The 23478-nt window shown below is 43.1% G+C and overlaps 1 protein-coding gene across 1 annotated transcript in view; it reads right to left on the reverse strand.

Moving 5' to 3' along the window:
- Positions 1-16026, reverse strand: part of HAO1 (hydroxyacid oxidase 1) — a 226464-nt gene extending 210438 nt beyond the window's left edge. Inside the window, exon 1 of the mRNA XM_078647081.1 lies at positions 15857-16026. Within this exon, the coding sequence (XP_078503207.1) occupies positions 15857-15993 (137 nt within the window). The 5' untranslated portion in view covers positions 15994-16026. The remainder of the gene's footprint in view (positions 1-15856) is intronic.
- Between the last annotated feature and the right edge of the window lie 7452 nt (positions 16027-23478).

The raw sequence follows: 23478 nt of genomic DNA on the forward strand, positions 1-23478 counted from the left end.
GCCTGAATGATATGATGTTCTCTCCGGAACAGAAATAGAGACTTTTGAGTAAACTCGCACACGGCGTTCCCTGAATTCGGCCTTCAACTTTAAAAATAAAGTCACATGAACAATTACAATCCAGTTCACGGACAGCAACTTTTTTCAGCAAGCCCCTAAAATATTTTTCTATATATTTTTTCCCGGGACACTGATCTTCTGCTTAAAGTAAGAAACTATTCCTAGAGAACTAAGATTTCTATTTTTTTAGATTCTTTATAGACTTTATATAGACTTTAGCTGCCCACTGGTATGTTCACAATATATTTTATGTGATGAAATGGTTTCGACTTTTTTTCTGTATAGCCATATTAAGAGCCATTTCATGTGTATTTATCATATACCAACAAACAATAATGCATAACAATGCGTGTTTACTTTTGCATTTGATTCATAGCTTAAGTGCTTACGATATATATGACTGCAATTTTTCTGTATATTTGAAAATTTCAAAATGCATTTATGTATTTTGGGGTGGTAAGGTATACACTATACTCTATAGTATGTTGTACTATGTTATACTATGCATAGATTAGTAGATATGACCATAGTTAGCGTGGAGTGGGTGTCGTGTATTTCTATAGGTTCTGAATCGATCCCCCTATTCCTGACCCTATTCTGGTTAAACTACCTAGCTAGTTAACTAACAGTCAGCCCATGAGGCAAGAAATTCCCCATGATGCAGATACCGTTATCTGACGCAGTCACACTACGGCACAGGAACGTGTTATCTGATTAGGTCATAACGCTTGAGATCTAATTAGACAAGCGATATTCCTCCAGCCCCTGATAAGGCATACGACGTTCTCATAACAAATCAAACCTATGACAACCTGGATAATCCGTGCGGCCATTGTTTTGATTTCACAGAGAACTTTAGTAAAGAATGTGCTAACGAGCAAGTCGTATGACATCTTTATTGACGTACCTATGTCCATCCTTACGTCAATCCCGGCACCTTTAAGGTATAAATATTGCCGATCTTGCCCTATGCAAAACACACGCGTGGTGACAAGACGGAGCAGCCATACTTGCCGAAGCCGAGAGCAGAAGCAGACCCCGCAGGCAGCAGCCCCGCCTTCCTGACGCGCTGAGAGACGCGCTGCTATCTCAAGCCGAGAGACCCAGCACCGGCGCTTCCGGGTAGCCCTCGCAGGCAGCCTGGAATATCGAGAGCAGAGAAAGAGATACCATTCCTCATTCATCCTAAATTCCAGGTACAGAACTGAATAACCCCTCACAGAGAATTCTTTAGTTATTCACTTGGCAAAAACAAACTTAACTTAAACTGTAACTTTCTATTCCCGCCCACGCATTAGACTTAGGTCAGGTACACGGGGTAGGCGTATTTAGAAACACCAGTTGAGTACGTTTAGTCAAATGTATATGTGTATGTAAATATATTTTAATCATTTTAAACATCATATGGCTCAGAAACCATATCAATGTTTTTACAGTATTATTTTATACTATTGCTTTTAATGTATGCACTTTACTTAACTATAAGTATCGCAATAATATCGATCCATTTCTCTTGTACGAGAAAAGAGACTGATCAATAAATAACACCTTTTATTGAACACGCCCGTCTCTTCCTTTTCTCTACATTCTGATGAGACTAAGAATGCACGTACTGACTGAGTAAAATAATTGCCTTGTGCTCACACGACTCTCTAGATTGACTCTTGATTAGGGGAGAGCAAAGTTGTCATGTTCTATGGTTGTCAGAAACTAAATCCCTTCTTGTCTAATCAGGGAAGTTAATCCTTCCTTGAACATTCGAGAAAGTTTCTAGCGAACTCTGAGCTTAGCTGGCAAACCCAAAAATTAAGTCTAGTATCGACAGTAGTAGACCTAGTTAACGTCTGGCCTAGGCCTTTACTGCTGTAGGTACTATTCCAATGCGCAGAGCCTATTGGGAAAATAGGAACTACACTACAGACTATCCGTCGAACTTCCATTCAAAGGTTTGTACATGTTCACAGTAATCCTCCCAACCAAATGCATTCACTACAACAAATATCAGTGGTTACTTCTCAGACAGTTACAACACAAAAGATTACGGGCCTGATTACTATGCATTTGGAAGCGGCTCCAACCGCATTATAATATGCCGGTCGGATTTCTTTCGGACTGCTTCATTACGATGGAGGCGTCGGAAAGGAATCCAAATGGTCATTTCGACTGGCTTCCGACGGGCTCGGAGAGCCTCTCCACCAGAGGGAATGCGGCCAGTAATAACTAGTGAACATTATATCAACGTAATGGATATAGAAATTATATTTATTTCCCTTGAAAAATCAATAAAGATACACTATAGAACTTTAAAGAAAGAAGTTTAAATACACAGATCCCAATCTAGAATTGAAGACAAAACTAGAGTAAAAAATCTCATTGTAGTAACAAGTCAAAATGTTGCGCTTCAATCAAGAGCAGTGAGAAGTAAGTTCAATATAATAGAAAGCGAGTATAAAACAGTAAATGTCCCAAAAACGCAGCGATTACTTGAAAATATTCAATTAATTCAAAATAAGTTCAATCAAATAATGCAGTAAATACTATAGAAAATCAGTCAACGTGTCAGCTCTTATGATGAAATTGACCAGGACCATCATCAGGACAGATTGTTAAAAAGATTTTTAAGAAAGCAATTTGAAAAAAATACAAATAAAAGGTACAAGGTGAAAATCACCAAAGGCATCCAGGCAAGGTGAAAAAAATGTGAGAAAATTGAAAACCCATATACCAACCAAAACAATGGCATACCTAGAGAGTAAAATGAGGAATTGTAAGGGAGGAGTGACCAAATAAGGGACTTAAAACTTTCTTAAAAGAAAACCTAAATTGTAACAGTGACTCCAGATTCCCTCTATCAATGTGTCATTAAGAATTTTCCACAACAATAATAGGGACAAACTAGAGATACAATATGCAATCCAAGGCCAAGCAGAAGGCCAGTCAGTGTAGAAATCCCAAAGCTGGGATTAGAATCATATAATCAAATTATTATTAAAAAGAGAAAAACATAATTAAAGAACATACTTTATAGAAGTAGCTAGGAGGTGTGTAGAGTTAACTCGAACAATGACGTCCACCTGGGCCACCACTAAATTCACTGCGCATAGTGCAAAAGATATTAAAAAAGGAAGTAATCTAATTAGTTAAAGGAAAGGACAGGGTGCCAGGAGGCAAGGTATAAACAAATTTGGAATGTCGAAATCTGTGCCTAAAAGGCCATTCAGGTCCACCGCCGAGACGTTGGCCAGAATCTAATCACACTACATGACCTTTAACAAAGACTTATTGTCTTGAAAAGGCCCTTGGCTGATTTGCCCTGCAGGCAAAACACTTGTCGGCTGTTTTTCCATTTTGTTTTGTCACATTGGATCGATCTCAAATGAATGAACAAAAAAAAAGATGGGTATTGGATTACATCATTATCGGACACTGCAATTACAAGCGCAACTTTCTTTCTCTAAAGCCCCAGCAAGCAGTCTAAACTCGTGGCTCTTGGGTGCAGCCACTTTAAGGGAAAGTGCAAATCTTCGACTTATTCTTGACCCTGTATGTTGCCGAATTCCCAAACAGTATAAACCCATTTACTTACAACTAGGAAGAAAGATAGACTCAGATCCAGTAAAATGCCACACCATCTTAAGTAAGTGAAAGGAATAAAAGATAAAGATATAGACAAAAGCCAGAAGTGAAAGAAAAGTATCTAATGAAATACCATGATGTCAAATAAAAAATATCAAGGATTTTAAGCAAGTACAGAAACAATTCTACAAATATATACAGGAAAAGAGAGAGAGACACAGTCCACATTTGGTCACAATAGGCCAACACAATTGGAAATCCAAAGGATGCACAAGACAAATATTCAAAGTCTATAGGTAGAAATGGTCTGTAAGGTTCATCTTTAATATTAAGACCAGTCATTGCAGAATCCAGATGGTTTATCTACCTACATTCCATTATTGTCAGGGTCCAAGAGACTTTGGTGACTTTAGCTACTTGCTTTAATGAATTGCCATTTTAAGTCTTGTGTTGGGTGTTCCGCCAGGGGTGCCATGACAATTCCAAAACATATTCTGCTCCTATGTTGAAGAATCTGGAAGCGAATCCATTGGGTACTCATTCCAATGTATATTTTTAGACATGGACACTAGATGGCAAAGATAACATTCTGAGAATTACAATTCGTAAGAGAAGTCAAAGTAAATAGTTGAACTACCTTAGTATAGACCAATGCAAGAAAAAAGAAAAAAGAAAAAAGATTGCGGCACACTTCTTGGTTTAAACGCAGTTATTTATTCAAACGTGACACAACACCACCTTAGTATAGAATGTATAATCACACACTGCAGATACCACAATTTTGTAGTCACAGGTGTTTCCCCAAAGCCATCTGTATTCACTAGATGATTCTGTAAGCTACTCCCTCTTTTGAAAGAGAACAATGGGGGGTAAAGTCAATCCTCCAGTGATTTCAAAATATTCCAGTTAGAAAGGACAAGTTTCTTAGTTTGGTTACACATTGGTGTGAATTGAGCGACAGAAGTCAATCTCTTTTGGGCAGACAACTTTCTGGCAGGCCATAGTAGACATTCATGATGTGAAAAGCAGCCCCTTGTACATGTTCTCGTTAGCGGTTGTTTGGGGGTAACCCCTCTCCAAAAGATGGGATATAAAGATGTCTGACTGAGAAGTAATCTTTCTTCTTGGTGCATTTTTGGCAAATTCGCACAAACTGTCCAAAAGACATCTTATCACATAAACTATGGATGAGAACTGGAGTGCTGCAGTGTGGAATACTATTCAGCTGATTTTCGATACAATGACATAGACAGAACATCACATTCATGCCTAATCCTCAGGTCATGAAAATTAACCTCTTTAGTGCTCGAAGTTTGAGTAAACTGAATATGAGGAGTTCTTACATTAAGCCATTAATGGAATTATCTAAGTTCATAAGCTGTTCCTGACTAAATTATGAAAACCTCATCAATGTAACATTTCCATGAAATTACATTGTGAGCATATGCATTGGTATTATAGAATGAGGATTTTTTTCTCAATGTGATACATATCTAGATTGGCTAGATTGGTGGCAATAGAACACCCCAATACAACTTCCATTATTTGGAGATAATATTCCCACAAGAATTTAAGGAAAACTTTCTGAATAGCAATGCTTAAAAGGTCAATATTAAATACTATAAATACTATGGGAACTTTCATAGGAGTAGGTCCAGTGTTAGGTATGTCTCTTTCTACATCTATACCCTCCTGTTGAAAGATGTACATACAAAAGAGACTGAATTTCCAGAGTGGCCAAAATTAGTTTGCTTTCTAAAAATGGATGATTCTCCACACAATTAGTCTGTGCTGTCTCAAATATAAGTCAAAGTCTGGGAAACAGAAGGTTTTAAAAATAGTCAATAAATTGGCAAAGAGGTTCAAGCAGTTACCCACATCCCAAAATGATAGGTCTGCAAGGTGATGAATGGGCATCTTTGTGAATTTACTGAAGTGTGTAATCACTAGCATTTTTGGAGAGGTATTATTACATGAACCTGAATTCATTATCACTAAGGAAGTCACAAGCATTAGCTTCTGTACTAATAGTTTTAATCAGTCCCGAAATCTCAGTTGTGTAATGGTGACGCATTGAGAGTTGGCAAAGAATCTCAGCATTGTAGTCTGTTTGAATTCTGAATGACAATGCCCCCCCCTTATGTGCAGGTTTTATAGTGATTTACAGTAGTCTTTAGTGTCCCCAGCTGGGCCCTGAGCAGAGTGGAAGGGGATGCCTGGCACCGAAGGAGGGTGGAAACCTCAGAAACTTCTTGTAAATCAAAGTGAGCAACGGGGATCAATAAGGGACTCTCAGGCCCAACTTGTCAGTACACATATGGGTCTGTAGAAGACTCAGGAGAAGGACTGCTTTGCTGCAAGGAGGATGGCCTACTGAACAGAGACTCAAGGACAGACAGGCCCAAACATTCTTGAACCTGGACTTTGCCAGCTGTGAATCCTGTCCTCCCCAGTGGTGCCACCCCAGTCCTGGACCCTTGGAAATTGGCCTAAACATGCTCTGCCAGCCCAACTGTGGTTCCAGCAGAACTGACGCAGTTCGACACATCACCTCCCAAAACTCATCATAGGAACAGCTACATAATGCATCGCAGCTGTATCGCACCACCGCTGCATGACACATCCCATACACAAGAAGTCGCATTGTAGAGCGCAGCCATCTCAGAATCATCGCTGCATGACGCATTCTTAACTCCAATCTTCACATTGCAAATCATGTAACGTTTTCGGAACCTGCTGGTGCATGACACATCTTCGATACAGGACCTAGTATTGCAAGCCCCTAGTCAACAGCATCCTTGATGATGATGCAGGATGTCACATAACAGTCTATAGCTTCCCAGAACAAAGGCTGCATGATGCATCACATCAAAGACAATGCCCTCCTGACCACAAATGAAGATGACCCCTGCCTCCTGAGAATGCTGACCCTCTCAGCTGCATTAAACACAGTTGATCATCCCACCCTCCTATATACCCAGTATCCTGAATACAGATCCCCAGCAATTTCCTTCCCTGGTTCTCCGCCTACCGTTCCAACTAACATCAGGTGGTTCACAGGGGCACCTCTATTTCTAGCTGTAAGCCATACCCAGCATACAACCACTGCTGAACATGGCTGGATGCTGTGTGCTGCAGTGGTTAGTGACTTGCAGAGGGCCTAACTACTACATTTCTGCATGTACAACGTTGAGTTTTGCACTTTACATTTGTGACAAATGCTAACACAAAATGCTAAACTCCAAAACAAATTGCTGAAATTGGTCATTCTTGATTCCGTGATTGAAAAAAATTGATATTTATATAAAATATACCCCAGCGAAATAAACACTGATGATAAGTGTATTCCTACATGCTAGTTTTATTCACTGACTGCCACAGTTGCAATATATCACTTTCACGTCTAAAGCGTTGTTGTGTCTTATTAAATTATATTTGCAATATGTTATGCAACTCATACATTCAGAGCCTAAACTTCCCCAAACTCTGAACACCAGTATTCTTTATGTGAGTATATGCTGTTAACTTGCATACCTTGGATATATACCCCTCCCCTTCTGCCAAAGAGGCAAGGTACACTTGCTTATTGTATGTAAAATATTGATTCTATCTATGTGCATATGTTATGCCACCCTACACTTCAGTTTTTTTGCCCCCTCAAGCTGAGATGGAAACAGTGCTTAATTTGTGCCGGTGCTATCCGGTGCTTAGCACCGGCACTTAAATGTCAGGGCCGGGTCTATGAATCTGCGCACACCCACATTGATGATTATGTAAATAACCTTCTTTATTGACTGATTGTACTCTCTCTGTTGTCTCTGTCTCACACACTCTGTGCAGCGGCAGCCAGCCACACAGGCCCGCCCGGCCCCTGCAGCATGCATGCGTGTGCACAGTCAGAGGGTGAGAGAAGATGTCAACAGCCACTCACCGGCACGGCAGCGGCGTCGGTCTTCTTCACACACTGACACTGACTGCACTCTGTCTTGCACTGTGCGCTGCCTGCTGCTCCGGTGCTCCCGCAATTACTCGTCTGTCTGGTAGTGACTTTGACATTATTATTATACCCAGGCTGTCCCTGACACTGAGTCAACAACGCCATAATGCCTGAAACTGCTCACTTCTGCTCAGAGAATCTCCGTCAGTCCGCTGCATAATGCGCACGCAGTGCAACGTTTAACAACTGACGCCAGTTAGAATTAAAAAAAATATTTCGCCCGTCCCACCAAAATTGTATTTGCTCTGAAATTAAGTTCACTCCACAACATCATCGTTAATGCTGGAAATGTGACCTCGAAGTGCCCTAAAATTAATGATACAATATACCACAGGCGCAGAGAATACAAATAAAATTGAATAATAATAAATCAAATATATATATAATTAAATAATGTGTGAAGTTTCGTTTTTCATCATCATGGAGTTGTTGATAGTTTCTGTTTGACTTTGCCAGTGACTGGGTGGGCGGGTCGCAGAAGTTCAGTTGGTGGGGCCCGGGCTGAGGGAGCCTGGAGGTTCTGATGGGGGTTGGGGCTGGCCGGGGGCTGTGCACGCGGTAGCGCGCGCAGATTTATTTCTTTCACTTTGGCTCTAGCCACGCTCCAGCATAACCGCGCTGCGCATTTACAGCGGCAGCTCCCCAACGCACGCCACGACGAGTCCACTCGAGTCACTACTGACTGTCAGTGTCCACATTAAGTTAGCCCCCGGCATGGGCCGGCCCGACCAACGCAACTGCTAAGGTCACGAAGCCGAAGGGGCGAGGGCAGACCTGGGCTGTGTGCACTGCTGCTGCCTGCTGTGCAACTGGCGTGACGGGGTCTGGTGCCTGAGTGGTGGGCTGGCATGACGTTGCGGCACTGAGTGCAGCAAGTACTCTGTGTGTGCACTGCAGACTGCGGCCTGGCCCTGGTAGCAAGCTGCAGCAGGCAGGCAGCAAAGTTACAACAACTGAGTAGCAGGCAGTGCAGTGTGAAGCAGAGCTGCAGCTGTGCCGACCGGTCCCACCACGACGAATAAAGGTGAGAAGCAGTCTAGATGAAGCTACAAATTAAGTTAAGCAAAGCACCACAGAAGCACTTTAAGTTTTAAGTTAAGCTGACCCGGTCAGTCAGCTGACTGAGCTGCTCCCACGCTTACTTTGTTTTATTCCGGTGGACGAAGGAAGGGGGGGGGTTAGGAGCGAGGTGGGGTGCCGATTCCGAATATATGTTTTCATTTCAATGATAAGGGGGCATGCTGGGCAGCTTTCTAATCATACGCTATTACGCTCCAATTTCAAGCTCTGAAGCAGTAATTACCTAAAGATGGGGGGGGGGCCTGGGGAGGAAGGATTCAAAATGTAGGCAACTTATTGGACGGTGTCGGTTGGTCGGAAACAGAAAGTGGACACATTGATTTCATATTATAAACGTTGAGGCCAAATTATATTTTTAGCTGTATGAATACTTTTGTTATTGTAAACACCTGTTTACTGGCGTGGTGCCTTTTGTAAAGCAACAGAGGCAGCAATACAACAGGCAGATGGACGACGATAGCCAGGCACGATGCTCGCTCGGTGTGTTCAGTATCTTATCTGGTTGAGTATAAAGAAGACACTACTGGCTGGCACTATCCGTCTTTCTTGCTAGCTAGCTATCTATCTTTGTCTAAATCATGAAGCCCTGCTCTGTTTTTGCACTCTGGTGCTTGCAGTTTGCATTGTCTCTTTATAAACGCTGTACCGAAAATAAAAGAACAGAAGTAAAGGCTGTAAAGGCAAAGCTCAAGGAATGGAAGAGCTTCTTACCCATGACAGAGGACAACCTGAGAGCTCAGACTATATGGACCAGAATCATAAACTTATTTTCGGCCAGATAAGAGTATGATTACTGCCAAAAACAGCATCACTTTCGCTTGTCTTGAATTTAGGATGTCCACCGTTTGCCCCTCTCCCTGACCATTACGGATACCCTTTACAGCCTGGCAGTCTGGTCCATTTGTGTGCTGCTAGCCTACTTCATTCTGGGTATTGTAGTTGCTTCCATTGAACTAATTGAAGTAACAAACCGGAAATCATAGATTTGTAGGTTAGAAGTTTAGGACCGGAGCCAGTACCTCTAATGACTTGGAATCACTGGCTGTACCCCTTGGAATTCCCACACGATTTCTGAAGGATATAGATGTTTATCCTAATTCAAATATCTCAGCCACAAGTGCAAAAGGCATCATGGGAAGCAACTAAGGGAACTTTAGATGTGCGTAGGCAACAGGCAGTCTGAGCCAGGGACAGAAGAGTTAGAGGCTAGAGCAATACAGAACTACAGTGCTGTTCACATGATTTCAGATAGCTGAAGTAAGAGTGTATTAGTGTCTAATAAGTCACAGGCAGCCAGCCACCCACTCGCACATGCAATCAACGTCATCTCTCATCATCGAAGAATCGTCACATTCTGGGGAGGGGGGAATCCTTTTGCGTTACGCCACCAAGTCTTTTCTAATCTGTGTTGCCTGTGCCATACAGAACTACGTAGTTCTATGTATTGTTTACTATTCTGAATGTCTAATAAATGCACATATAGCTCCAGGGGAGTAAGTTATACTAACAAGCCCAATTGGTTATCATCCTGTTTTTGTTGTTGTTGCTCTAAAGCAGTCGCTTTAACGGAATATTCCACTATACTGATTAACCCCATACCCCTTCGGCCACTGGAAGTTACAGTGGCTGACTCATTCAAGTGTATTGCATGATTTTATTCATCTTATCTGTTTGGACTAGTGTTTTCACAACATTTTGTTTTGTCACATAACTTAAGCTATGTACCTTTGAAATCATAGACTCTGTTAAAAATGGCATGCCATACCCCCAGTATTGTCCTTTCCCCAAATCAGCACATAGAGCACTGAAATTGTCCATTTAAATGCATGTGGATCTAGCTAATTTATTCCAAACTTGTGCTTTAAATGCACATTTGCTTTAATCTTTTTCAAAATGGTTCACGGGGAACCTCCTATCAAAACCTTACGAAGGCTCCCTTTCTGAAATTCAGATCAGGTATTATATTTGACTTTTAGCAGTGCCACTTGAAGATGTGGGTGGGGCTAATAGAGTAAGTGGGTGGGGCCCGTTGAGAGAGTGGGTGGAGCCAGAAAAAGTGGGTGTGGCCTCCGACAAACATTTCAGCACCTGCACTTCATATTTTACAAATTAAGCACTGGATGGAAACCTACCTACATGTACAGATCTACATACAGTCCAGTGGGTCCTGGTTAGTACTATATTACCTCCCAAAAAGTAATAGGATTTCTGTATGAAATTCGATTACTGGTTGAGGGGGGTGAAACCCTTCTCATGCAGGACCCGCGATCCTTGCCAATCCTTGTCAGGGTGAAGAGACAAGCAAACCCCAAATTAACCTGTCCTCAATCCTCTGGCGACTTAGCACCAATCAGTTAGGCTTATCTTATAGGCAATGTGTAAAGTATTTGAGGAGCACATCAGACAGTAATAAAGTGAAAATAATTTAGATAAATAAAGTCAATTTGAATAAATGAATCAAGATCAAAAGAGTTAAGTGAAAATAGTGCCAAAAAGCACAAAGCGCCAACTATACATATTTGGTCGCACTAGACTAGACCAGGACAAAGTCACAATATCAGGCCAACCGCCATGGAGCACAGGTCAGCTACAGGGGCCTAGTTAGGGCCCTGAACAAGAGAATCTTAAATCCTGGTTGAGAAGATGTGTTGCTCATCCGATAAAAAGCAAGGTCTGGCTTGGAGATGCATCACGCAGCATTGTTCTGAGGAGTTGTGAGGCAGTGATGCACGGTCTCGCATCATTGTTGAGGAGGCTATCTACGAGGGACTTATGATGCGAACTCCTGCGTCAAGGACGCGTCGCATACCGGTTGGTTCCGAAGAGGCTGCTGGGCTTGTGATGAGGAGGCCTGCTTTGTCATCAAGGCTGCCAGTGAGGATAGACTTGTGATGCAAGGGCCTGTGTTGGGGATGTGTCGTGAAGCAGCGTTTCTGATGAGGCTGTGGCCTCCAAAGGTGATGTGAAGTCCTTGCGTTAGGAAAGTCCAGCAGCAGACACAATGCATCAGTTGTGCTCAGGGTTGCGCCGTGCAGCAGAGGAGATGTGTAGGTTCTGCTGTATCCACAGATAAGCTGGCAGAGCCCCTTCAGGCCAAGTTCCAAAGGTCCAGGACTGTGGTGGCTCCATTTAACAGAGCAGGACTCCCAGGTGGCAGAATCCAGGTGCTGGGTTCAAGGTCGTTGGAAGCCTATTATGTCCCTGAGGCTTCTGATCAGGAGGCCAGACAACTATTACTTAGAGTCACTCTTTGGTCCTGGGTTTAGAGATGCAGGTCTTGATCGTATTGGTCAGGCAAGAGGGCAGTAGGTCAGCACAGAAGGGCAGCAGTCCTTCAGAGCGGCAGATCAGCAGAGTGACATTGCTTTTATCTAGGTGACAGCTTGTTAACTCAGAGTGGCCCATGCTGCCAACTGCTATTTTACTGTGTCTCTCTGTCTGGGAGCAATATACAAAGTACCAACTGCCACCTGCATCTAGTTATGTGACCCAGAATCATTTTTCAGGCTACAAATGGTTAGGACAATATTATGCCAATTATCTAAAAGTGGCATTATCCGAATTTAGATTGATTATCCAACTTTACTATTTAAGAGGACTGTTAATTATAATTCTTTAGACAACAAACACAACCTGCTCCCAATTGGAAGTTGCAGCTTATTAAATGTATTCAGGTAACTCCAATGTTATCCTATAGAAGGCCTTCCAGTAGTGAAAAATGAGCTTAAGAGTTTTTCATCAACAGGACATGTGAAATTTAAAAGCACATGTCCTACATTTTTTATTCACTGCACCCTGCTCTTTAGGTAGTTCAGGGCTTACACTAGAGGGGACTTATGTATATTAAAAAGGAAAGTTTGGGCAGGGCAAAAGGGATACTTTTTCAATACTGCCAAAGACACAGATTCCTTGGACCCCGAGAGCACTGCTAAAGAGTATATCAGAACTATAATCAAACGTGTTCACACATTTCACTTCATATTCCTATTTATAATTTGAAACTTCAATCATATATTATGTATTCCTCTCTAATACAAAGACCACTCCTATAGTCTTAAACAATTGTGTTGATGACAGACAATTATTTTAAATTTCATACAAATCATGACAATAAAATAGAATTTCTGTTATTATAATCATCAAAGAACAAACTGCCCAATGCATTTCGGGGTGCACTCCGTTCTTCAAGGGCTGTTGTTTATAACTGAAATAAAAAAATAAAAAAAAACTAGTTGGTTTATTATCTAAGTAACTCACATATTCAATGTACATTGTGATACAACTTGCTGGCTGATTTGTGACTTAAAGTGCATATTCCGTAAAAAATGGCGGTAATTAGTCACCATGCAGAGAAAAGAACATGTGAAAGCTAGTGAACCTGCCCTCGATAAAAACAAAAAATTGCTCAGACGTGGTCCCAAAATTGTGAAGGAAGAAATAAGCAGATGAATAAAAAAAGTGATTTTAGAGTAAAGCATATCACATGCAACGCTGAAACCAGAAATGTAGTGATTAAAATCAATTGCTTGAAAATGGCATAACCTTACTGACTCCGAATGTCGTCAACCTACTAGATTTTGCCATTAATTGTAGATGAAATGATAACAGCACAACTACATTTAACACTGCACATACTCTAGCCTCTCAATGTAACTTGTAAAAGATTCCATGATAATCAAGCCTACCTATGAAATCATACACATTCTTCTAATGTGCCAACCGTTGATAGGGACATCTTCTAAAGTCTCAAACCTGATGGACAAACCGTCAAAAAACTACGACCTCAATTGTAATCAGCCTATCGACATGAACAACCAAAGTGAACCAACATAAATAAACCATCTGTAGACAGAAGATTCTAATCCTGTATTTAAAACCTAGTTAATGCACGCTTGAAAAATACATGTTGCAGCCTATCCTATCAGCATACCAAACACCTCCATTCAGTGGAATTCAAATGCATGGACATCTTCCTGTGTTTTTGCTGCTCGCTATTTCATCAAATAGAAATGAGACTTGGCCTGGCGTGCTAAGTGTAAAATTTCATCCATCTGGTGCTGCCATTTTAGCTTGAGAAGTTCTTAACCTTTTCGGTGCTCTTGATGTCATGAGTCACGGTAGGTGTGTGCTCATGACGGCCGGGAGCCGTCAGGACGTTGCTGCTCCTCCCACGTGGTGTTAATTCCCCACCTTTGTGGGAGAATTAATCAGTGGGCCGAGTTTTGATGGCTCCCGGCCGTCATGAGCACACGCCCACATGATTTATGACAGCCGGGAGCTGTTATGAGTACCACAGCACCACGCCCACCCCCGCCCCCGGCGGAATTTGTGCCGCAGCAAAGGGGTTAAAACAACTCCATCTAAATCGCAAAATAACTTTATTAAATTATATCCATATTCCTCCCCAATATGGAAATATCAATACCATTCTCCAAAAAAGTACATTCCAAAATAATATATGCTGAATGCGCTGCTCCAGATCGAAATCAAATTATAAATAGAAATATGAATATGAAGTGAAATGCAGAAACAAGTTTGATTATTGTTTTGATATATTCTTCAGCAGTGCTCTCAGGGTCCAATGAATCTGGGTGGTTGCCAGTATTGAAAGATTGAGTTTATGTATGACAGACAACACACACACCCAGCGAGGCACGCAGTTGCTTTGAGCACAACCATTAAGGAGTAACATTGAGTGTACCACAATTGCCATTTTATTTCAAAGGTATACTTTGCCATGTCAAAATGGAAACTTATAACTGCCCCCACAGGCTACAGTGGCAGGCCTGAGATATGTTTAAAGGGTTACTTAAGTGGGTGGCACAATCAGTGCTGCAAGTCCACTATTAGCATTTAGTTCATAGGCCCTGGGCACACATAGTATCACTTTACAACAGCCGCGGCCGGTAGTGGGAGTACCGGCTGGGCGGTGACGTGGGGAGAGGCAGGGGCAGGCTGGGGGCTAGTAATGTATGGAATCCGGACCTCAACAGGTAAGTAAACATAGAAATAAATAAAACGAATTTCGTTGCGCGGACTGCATCACCAAATGCGATGCAGTGCTCGCATCGAAATTCGTTTTATTTATTTTTATGGTTACTTACCTGTTAAGGTCCGGATTCCATACATTACTACCCCCCACCCTGCCCCTCCCCCTCCCCACGTCACCGCCAGGCCGGTACTCCCACTACCGCCCGCGGCTGCTTTACAAGTCAGCAGGCCAATTGGGTTTAAGCAAATGTCACCATGTTTTAAGCAGAGCGCACACACTTTAGCTCTGGTTAGCAGTGATAAAGTTTGCAGAGTCCTAAAGCCAGCAAAAACGAAGTCATCAAAACAGGAGGGTTGAAGGCAAAACGTTAAGGGAGAACCACGGCAGGGGTGCCAGGTCTAACAATATCATTAATAAATAGGTTTTCCGTTCTAGAACAAGGACCAATAAACCCCTCAGTACCAGTGAACCAAGAATACCTTTGTGCTTATTCCACAAGCAAAGTACTGATGTCTTGGACATGGGCAATACTAAGCTGTTGATTAAAATGGCATTCAAAGCTGTGACATAACAAAGGAAACTTACCATTGGAGTCAGTGTTGTATCTGATTTCCACTGGAGCTTCTCTATTTTGACCATTTTCCATACACTGATTTATTAAGACTTTGTGTGTTTGAAAAAGTATTAGCAGTGCGTTTTTATCACAAAGCATGCAATCCTATTGCTGTATGAGAGTGTTACTCGGAAGGTGATTTTTATTCACTGATTATGGACCATTCTTGTGATGATTATCTACAACATCACAAGAATAAATTAGAAAAGTTCAGTTTCTTTTGCAGGCTCTAAGACGTGAGATGCCATTTTCTCGTACAAGTTGGAGCTAGGAGATGTTAAATATTTACCAGTATAATGCAGAACGTGTATGTAAAGTCTGAAATACAGCAATGTATTTTAAAAGATGTTATTGTTTTAGTGTATTTTATTAAGATTTCCAAGTTACATCTACACTGATTTATCTGTGTAAGTGTTCAGCTGTATGAATGGACTCTTGTATTTGACTTCTGTGAGTGTCGGGGCTCCTATCTAGAGAACATGCATTATTTTCTATAATGAAATGAGGAATACACCCCACGTTTATATTTTTAGCTTACCTTGCAAAGGCTGCTACGTTGTCAGCTAAAGTTTGCTGATCATCTGCTCCAGAGCGATAATAATCATATACAGATTTTGGAAGAGCCGCTTTTGCATACAGCTCGAAATCATCCACGGAAAGCAGCTTTCCAGCCATGCTTAAGCAGAGATGGGTTATTTTTGCTGCTCTTTCCTGCCTGTCTGAATAGTTTTTGTCTCTTATCTGTCAATAATTAATTGGAGATACCTCCAAAGTTTGTTTTTCGGTTATTTATTCTACTTGCTTAACTTGAAAACCTTCACTCAGTGTTTTGGACTTTGTCATTCTTCTATCTTCGACCTGCTGCTATTTGAGAAAGTGTCAGGGCCAGTATGGGTCCTTTATAACCCCATTACAACTACAGCTATCATGTTATTTCTCTGGTCCACTGGAGGCAAGCGTCAATTTAAATGCTGCAAATATGTTGAACACACAGGTGATCCCTACCTCTGTATGTGGGTGGTCATCGCAGGGATACTCTCAGCTTCTCCCACCACGCACATCTGTTGTATGTGAAGACACATAAATGTAAAAATCATATTACATGATACATTTATGGATCATAAACGTGAAAAGCTGAAAATGCACCTTGCACACGTTAGACACAGTGACACATGAGAGTAAGACACGGGTAGTAGACGCACCGTAAAAGCGTGCTTTCAAATGCAAAATGAAGAAAACATATACACTAAATAATACTAATACACTTAGACAAGTTGCACAAAGGAATTCCTTATGGAAATGTTGTTTATTAACATTTATGGATGAAGCTTTGCTATTAAAAAAGTGGCCTGATGTTTCTATTGCCTCGCTATTGAAAGCACCACTTAGAAAATTTGGTGCAAATTCGTGTAGAAAATCGATATAATCTTAAGACTTTGACTAAACATCTTAACGTTTATGAATATATGAAAAGAAATGATGTAAAGTGAATTTAGTGAAACATATAATGTATACTTATATAATTCAAGTCGCTATGTATAGTCTTTAAGGCTCTGCATGGCCATGGGACCAAGCCTTTACAGAACAGATTCGAATGGTATATTCCCTCTCATAACCTACGCTCCTCCTCAGCTAAACTGGTGAAAGTATCCAGGTTTATAAGAAGTTTGTTCAGGAGGAAGGGCTTTCACCATTGCAGCAGCTTTGGATTGCAACAAACTTCCAGCCAAACTTAGACAGATCGAAAATCAGCTGCCAATCTGAAAGAAGTTAAAGACTTTGCTCTTTCCTAGGGCATAAGTCGGCGGCCATGGCCTTTCTAACTTACTGATCCTGTACCCTTCAATTATACTCAGAGGTTAGCTGATCTCATGTGTCTAAGCGCCAGGATACCCATAGGGTCCCAGTGCACTCTATTAATACTGCTTACAATTACAATTGTACCCTCTGCATAACTGGAAGCCGGTGGAGCTCAGCGAGGGCCTGAGAAGCCGATGAATGGCGTGATCTCATTAGAGCTAGTTTGGCCGCCATCGACTGGATTCTCTGGAGTCTCCTTATCAGATATTTAGGAGACTCCAGCAGTAATGCGTTGCAATAATCCAGTTGGCTCAGGACAATATTCTCTACTACTAACGGTCTGGTCTTTTTAGGAAGCATTGGAAGGATCCTTCGAAGCACTCTCATCAGAGTGAAGCAGCCACCAACTATCTTGTTTACTTGAGACCCTAGACTCAAATTACCATCAAAGAAGACTCCTAGATTGCGTACTACCTTGGTGAGAATCAGTGGGGCTGTCACCGGTAGTGGCCAGAACCCAGTAGGTAGTGGAAGGGGAACCTTCCCAGCTGAGCAACACAGGATCTCGGTTATTGCCCATTGAATTGCAAGTAGTTATTTTGTAACCATGATGCAGACAGTCATGACATTTTTCCAGTGAGTGTGACTGGTGGCCTTCTAGAGACAGAATCAATTGGGTGTCATCAGCATAATTCACAAGGCTGATATTATGTGATTTGATGACAGCCACCAGCGGCCTCCTATAGATGTTACATAGAATAGGGCTGATGGCAGACCCCTGTGGCACACCATGCTGGACATTCATTAACTGTGATTGATACGGGGGAAGAGCAACCGCCTATTGCCTCTCTGAAAGGTAGGATTGAAGCCACCACCAGTGCCATCCCTCCCACGCCTGCTCCAGCGAGCCTGGCCAGTAGTACCTCATGATTAACCGTATCAAATGTGGCGGACAGGTCCAGCAAAATTAAAATTGCTGATTGTCCCCAGTCCGTCCGCATTCAAAGATCATCCAATACGGTCACTGAGGCAGTCTCCGTCCCATGTCCTGGGCGAAAGCCCAATTGCACATCCTCCAGCTTCCCGTTGACTTCAAGGACCTGGGAGAGTGCTCTACTGACTAGTCGCTCTGTGATCTTCACTGGAAAGGACAGCAATGAGATAGGCCTGTAGTTCTTTGGACAGGCTGGGTCTAGGGAAGCTTCTTTCAAGAGAGGTGTGATTATCGCTTTTTTCCAGCATGTTGACACTGTTCCACTCTCCAGTGATTGTTTGCAGATCAGCCTAAGCACTGGGAAGAACTCTGCTCCTAAGGCTTTCCAAATTTTATGAGGTATCGGATCCAACAGGGAGCCTGAGTAAACACTAAGGGCTAATTTGGTAAAATCCTCCTCTGATGGTATTTCAAAGTGATCAAGGCTACCAGACGTCTCAGCCATTTCCTGCATTTGTTTCTGGAAGGTTAGATACCCTTGAGATTTTCCATTCTGATCCTCCATTGTGGGCACACTGCCCACTTGTAGCCTCTTAAGCATTTTGCTTATTTTCTCCTCAAAAAAGGTGGCCAAACCATCCCAGATAACTTTGTTGGGGGAGTCTCCTTTTTAGTGCAAGCAGGGTTAGTGATATTATTCACTATTTTAAAAATGCTCTTTGCGCAGTTAGGAGATGTACAAATAGAGTCAGCAAAGTATTCAGCCTTGGCCATAGTTATTTCTTTTTTATAACTAGTTATTGTTCTCTTCCAGACATTCCTATCCTTGTCGCTATATACTCTTCTCGATTTCCGCTCTGCCTGTTTACATTTCTTTTTCAGGAATCTCAGATTATCATTATACCATGGTGCAGAAGGTCTACCCCGTTTTTAATATCTTTTAGTGGTGCTAACTGGTCACGCCTCATATTAATTTGATCACAGAAGTGCGAATAGTTTTTCGTCCAGCTGTTTGCCTGTATCAAATGTCCTGTTCATAAAGAATTTCGGCGAAGGCGTAGTCATTCCTACATGTCCTCTTCAGTCTCTATCTCTAAGATTCTCATATTTCCTCGGGGTAGCTGTTTCTGATCTCGAGCTAACAATCCTGAATTGTATTAGATGGTGATCGGACCAGTCTACTGGCAGGACTGCCCCATCTCAATGAATTCTTTATTTGTAAAGATTAGGTCCAGTACATGCCCCCCTCTATGCGTGGGCTCTATTACCCACTGTGTCAGATTCATGTTTTCACATGTCTGAACAAGATTTTGATATCCTGAATCTAGGCTCCCGTTAGGCCATAGAATAAAATCTCCTAAAATAAGTATTCTTGAATAGTTTAACGCCATATTACTGAGGACGTCTGCTAGCGCACCTTGCTGTTGAAGAATGGCTACTCCAGGTGGTCTATAGCAGACTATGCCAGGCATTACATGTCCCTTGGTATCCTGTAATGTGAATCCCATTAATTCAGAGCCACTCACCTCGTCAATGTCTACTGAGATAAAGTCCCATTTCTCCTTAAAAATAATTCCAACCCCTCCTCCTTTCCCAGTCTCTTCCCCCCTGCAATCTTTTTCTGTTGTTGGCATCCTCATTGAAAGATTGGACATCAACATTGTTGTCCCTCTGGACCTCAAGACAGCCATGGGCAACAGGTTCATCCTGGAGCATGCCACCTGGTACCCGGAGGTAATCCCTCTAAGCACTGTGACGTATCTGCAGTGGCCCGGGCACTGATATGGATTTTTACCCGTGTTGGCTTCCCAAAGGAGGTAGTATCCAACCGTGATACCAACTTCATGTCATAGTATTTGAAGGCCATGTGGAAGGAGTGTTTGGTAACTTACAAATTCTCTACTCTTTACCACCCACAACCAACTTATGGGCCTGTCAGAGCCTCCGAGGCAGAAGTGGGATGTCCACCTGCCAAGCCTTTTGGTTGCATATAGGGAGGTACCGCAGAAGGGGGTTTGGCTTTAGCCCCTTTGGAGCTCCCAAGAAGGCCCTCCAGGATGTGGTCAGCTACATTCTGGCACTCCGCAACCAGACAATGCGCTTCCAAAAGCCCGGCTATTAGAATCTGGTAGCCAGTGAAAAGGGCATGAAATGGTGTTATGACCAAAATGCCTCTCTGGTCGAGTTTTGGCCTGCCTGAACAGTGTGGGTGATAGAGCATGTGGAGCTTAGGGCCCTGGAAGACTGCTGGTCTGGGCCTACAAGGTGAAGAAGTGAAAAGCTGATGTTTCCTACTTGATGAACCTAGAAACTGCCAGGAACCCTTTAAGATTCCTTCATGTCAATCACATCAAGCATTACTTTGAGAGGTTTGAGCTAACTATGCTCCTAGTCAATGATGATGAGATAGAAATGTAGAGTAAACCTCTCCCAGAACTCCTTTCTTAATAGGAACAGGATGGGTTAGTGGAGGGTGTCATCCTGTCCCCTACAATGACCCTAGACCATCAGGAAGAGACTGCTGCCAGTTGCTGGGGAAGTTTGCCTCTTTAATCTTTCTTACCCCAGGACTCACTACATTCAGCACTAATGAAACAAGATCTGGTCTGTTGGCTCAATGGACACCGTCGTCTGTGGTTACCGAGTAGGTGCTGCCCTTGATGTAATATCAGGTAGGCGATGAGGATGTGGTGCGCACTATGATATAAACATAAACACAATTACCCACAGATCATCACAGCTAATGCAAGCACTCCCCTGTGCATTCCATCACACTCAATTTAGTATCTATATTACCTTTTCACACAACTAGCAGGTAGCTGAGGATCTTGGCTCAGGAGGAAGGCAGACTGTTGCCTTCAGAAAATTCACTTAATAATGGCTTGAAGGAATCTCAAAGTGCTGTAAGGCACCTTACACAATGCTCCACAATAATGAACTGTCCAGACCAGAACCAGAAAACCTTCAGGCTACTTCAACCTCCAATTATCCATGGCATCTATCCCTAAACATTGCAGCAAGCTGGGCATGAGATGATGAGGGCAGTGTCATACGCACTAGCAGTTGTAGTCCTGTATGTACTGACGTGTTACCTTTGCAGAAAGCGGCTGTGGTGAGATTCTATTGTAAGGCATTTCAGAAGCCCCCTTGTGGGGGCGTGACTGGTGGCATAACTTACTGTACACTTTCAGACGCACCGATGTCCACTGCAGGTCCGTGATGTAGGATGATGTACAAACATCCACTGCAGACTCATGATTCAGTATGACGATGTCAACTGCAGACTCGAGGCACATAATGATCTGCGAAGTCCTCTGCAGGCTCACGACTCAGGATAAACTTGATGGCATTATCATGAAGTCCTATGGCAACTGGAGCTGCTCTAAAGATGCAACCAGCACAGCGGTCAGGGTGCAATGCATTTAAAAATATATACTCATAGAGAAAAACTCTGAAATTCTTTTTTTTCACTTATGTGAGGGCTATATCTCCCATAGGTTAGGATTAGAATTAAATTATTACATTTTATATGTGTAATTTCCAAACAGGAAGATATAACTGGTTAATGTTTGGTCTCTCTGGAATCCTATAATTTATGATGAAGTTGGATTTTAAATGACAATTCTGAAACTGTCGGGGGGCACTAGAGAGCCCAACGCAAAGTGGCCGCACTTCAGTGCTTCTATGCTGGTCAGAGCTTCCATCCGCCAAAAATCCGGCATAATCCTCACCATCCAGAGAACACACGCTGTGGAATTGACCTGCCTGCATGCAAGGTTTACATTCATGTAACTGGATCTGCCTTTGGAGCTTGTTCTTGCCTGTGCTTTTTAGGGTGACACTCGTGACTGACACAACATGGCCGCGACAGAATGCGACAGGGAAATCTGACCATTGGCTGCACCAGAGATCATCCTGTTGACTGTCACATGGCTGGCAAGATATCGCGCTGAAGGTGAGGCGGCCAGTGGTGCGGCCGTGCTGGTGTGCGCGGCGGGGCTGCTGCTGGCCACACGGTTGCTCCTGTGCTGGCAATGGTGCGGGTTACCGGTGGCAGATTATGCGTGCAGTGCCGGTTGGAGAGCGGCGTAGCGCGGCTGGGCTGTGGACCTGAGACGTGCCATGCCAGTGTTGCAGTGAGGCGCTCCGCTCGAGGCGGCAATAACACGGCAGTCTCTGTATTACTTCTGGACCCCTGGTGTTGAGTGCACTGCGCTCCTACGTCAGGGACAGAGCGCGAACTGCAGCAGGGTGCTGGGAGCATGTAGAGCGGCTGAAATACGGCAGTGGAGGTCGGGCTGCGATAAACTACGCAATCGTGAGGCAGGCAGTGACACTAAAATGGCCCCTTTGTAAGTGTTGGGCAAATTATAGCTGTGGCACCCTTTGCTGTGTCTGGTGCCTAATATGCTACCTGTAATTGTTTTTACCTGCCTATACTGATGCTGCACATTACACACCATAGCTGCTGGTGTGCTGATGTGAATCCACTGGTAGGTGGCCAGTGCTACAGCCTTGAGCCTATTGTGGAACAGCACCACGTGGCTTGGTGATATAGCACTGGCATGAAGCATCTGATTAACTTGGCTCCATAGGAGGACAGTTCATTGTGTGACTCGAAGACAGGGGTGGCCACTGTAGGCCGTGCATCATTGGATGCAACAGGAGCCCCTGATCTACTGAATAGCCTGAAGAGGGCACTGGGGAGAGTGCTCACTGCACTACAATTGCAGCCCAAGCTCCGCACTAGTGGAGTGCTCAAACTGATAGTGTGAAAAAGGGTAAGCCAGACAAAAAGCAGACCAAGCTTTCATTTGAAATCAAAAGCCTCACCAAAACATGCTCAACAACTGCGTCGGATCCCGAACCAGAGCTTGAACCCAGTACCAGCAGTAAGCTAGAGCGCATGATGCTTGTCATGCAGCATAGTCTACAGGCCATTGACAGCAAAATAGACAAACTCAATTTATGTATGGACACTATGGCGGCAAAACTTGATCGGCATGGCTCGCGCATCACGGAGCTGGAGCAGCGTATCTCCACAACAGAAGACCGGATGGGAGCTGTAGCTGAGTCTAATGTGCAAATGGAAAAGCTCCTTGCAGTCATCCAGGCGAAGAACAAGGACCTCGAAGCCCGCTCCCGGTGCAACAACCTTCGCATCACTGGAGTGCCCGAAACTACCAACACGGGCAAGATGGAGATGTATACTGAAGCTATGTTAAAGGACATGCTGGGTGCAGAACACTTCTCCAATGTGCTGATCGTGGAGCGGGCGCATAGATCTCTGGCGCCGAAACCAGTGCTTGGTGCCCTGCCGCGCCCTATCATAGCCAAGCTTCTAAATTATCGCGACCGAGATACTGCACTGTGGTTAGCAAGAGAGAAGGGCACTACAATCTACCAAGGGGTGCAGGTTGCGCTGT

Source organism: Lissotriton helveticus, chromosome 6 (genome assembly GCF_964261635.1).
Source record: "Lissotriton helveticus chromosome 6, aLisHel1.1, whole genome shotgun sequence".
Lineage (NCBI taxonomy): Eukaryota > Metazoa > Chordata > Amphibia > Caudata > Salamandridae > Lissotriton > Lissotriton helveticus.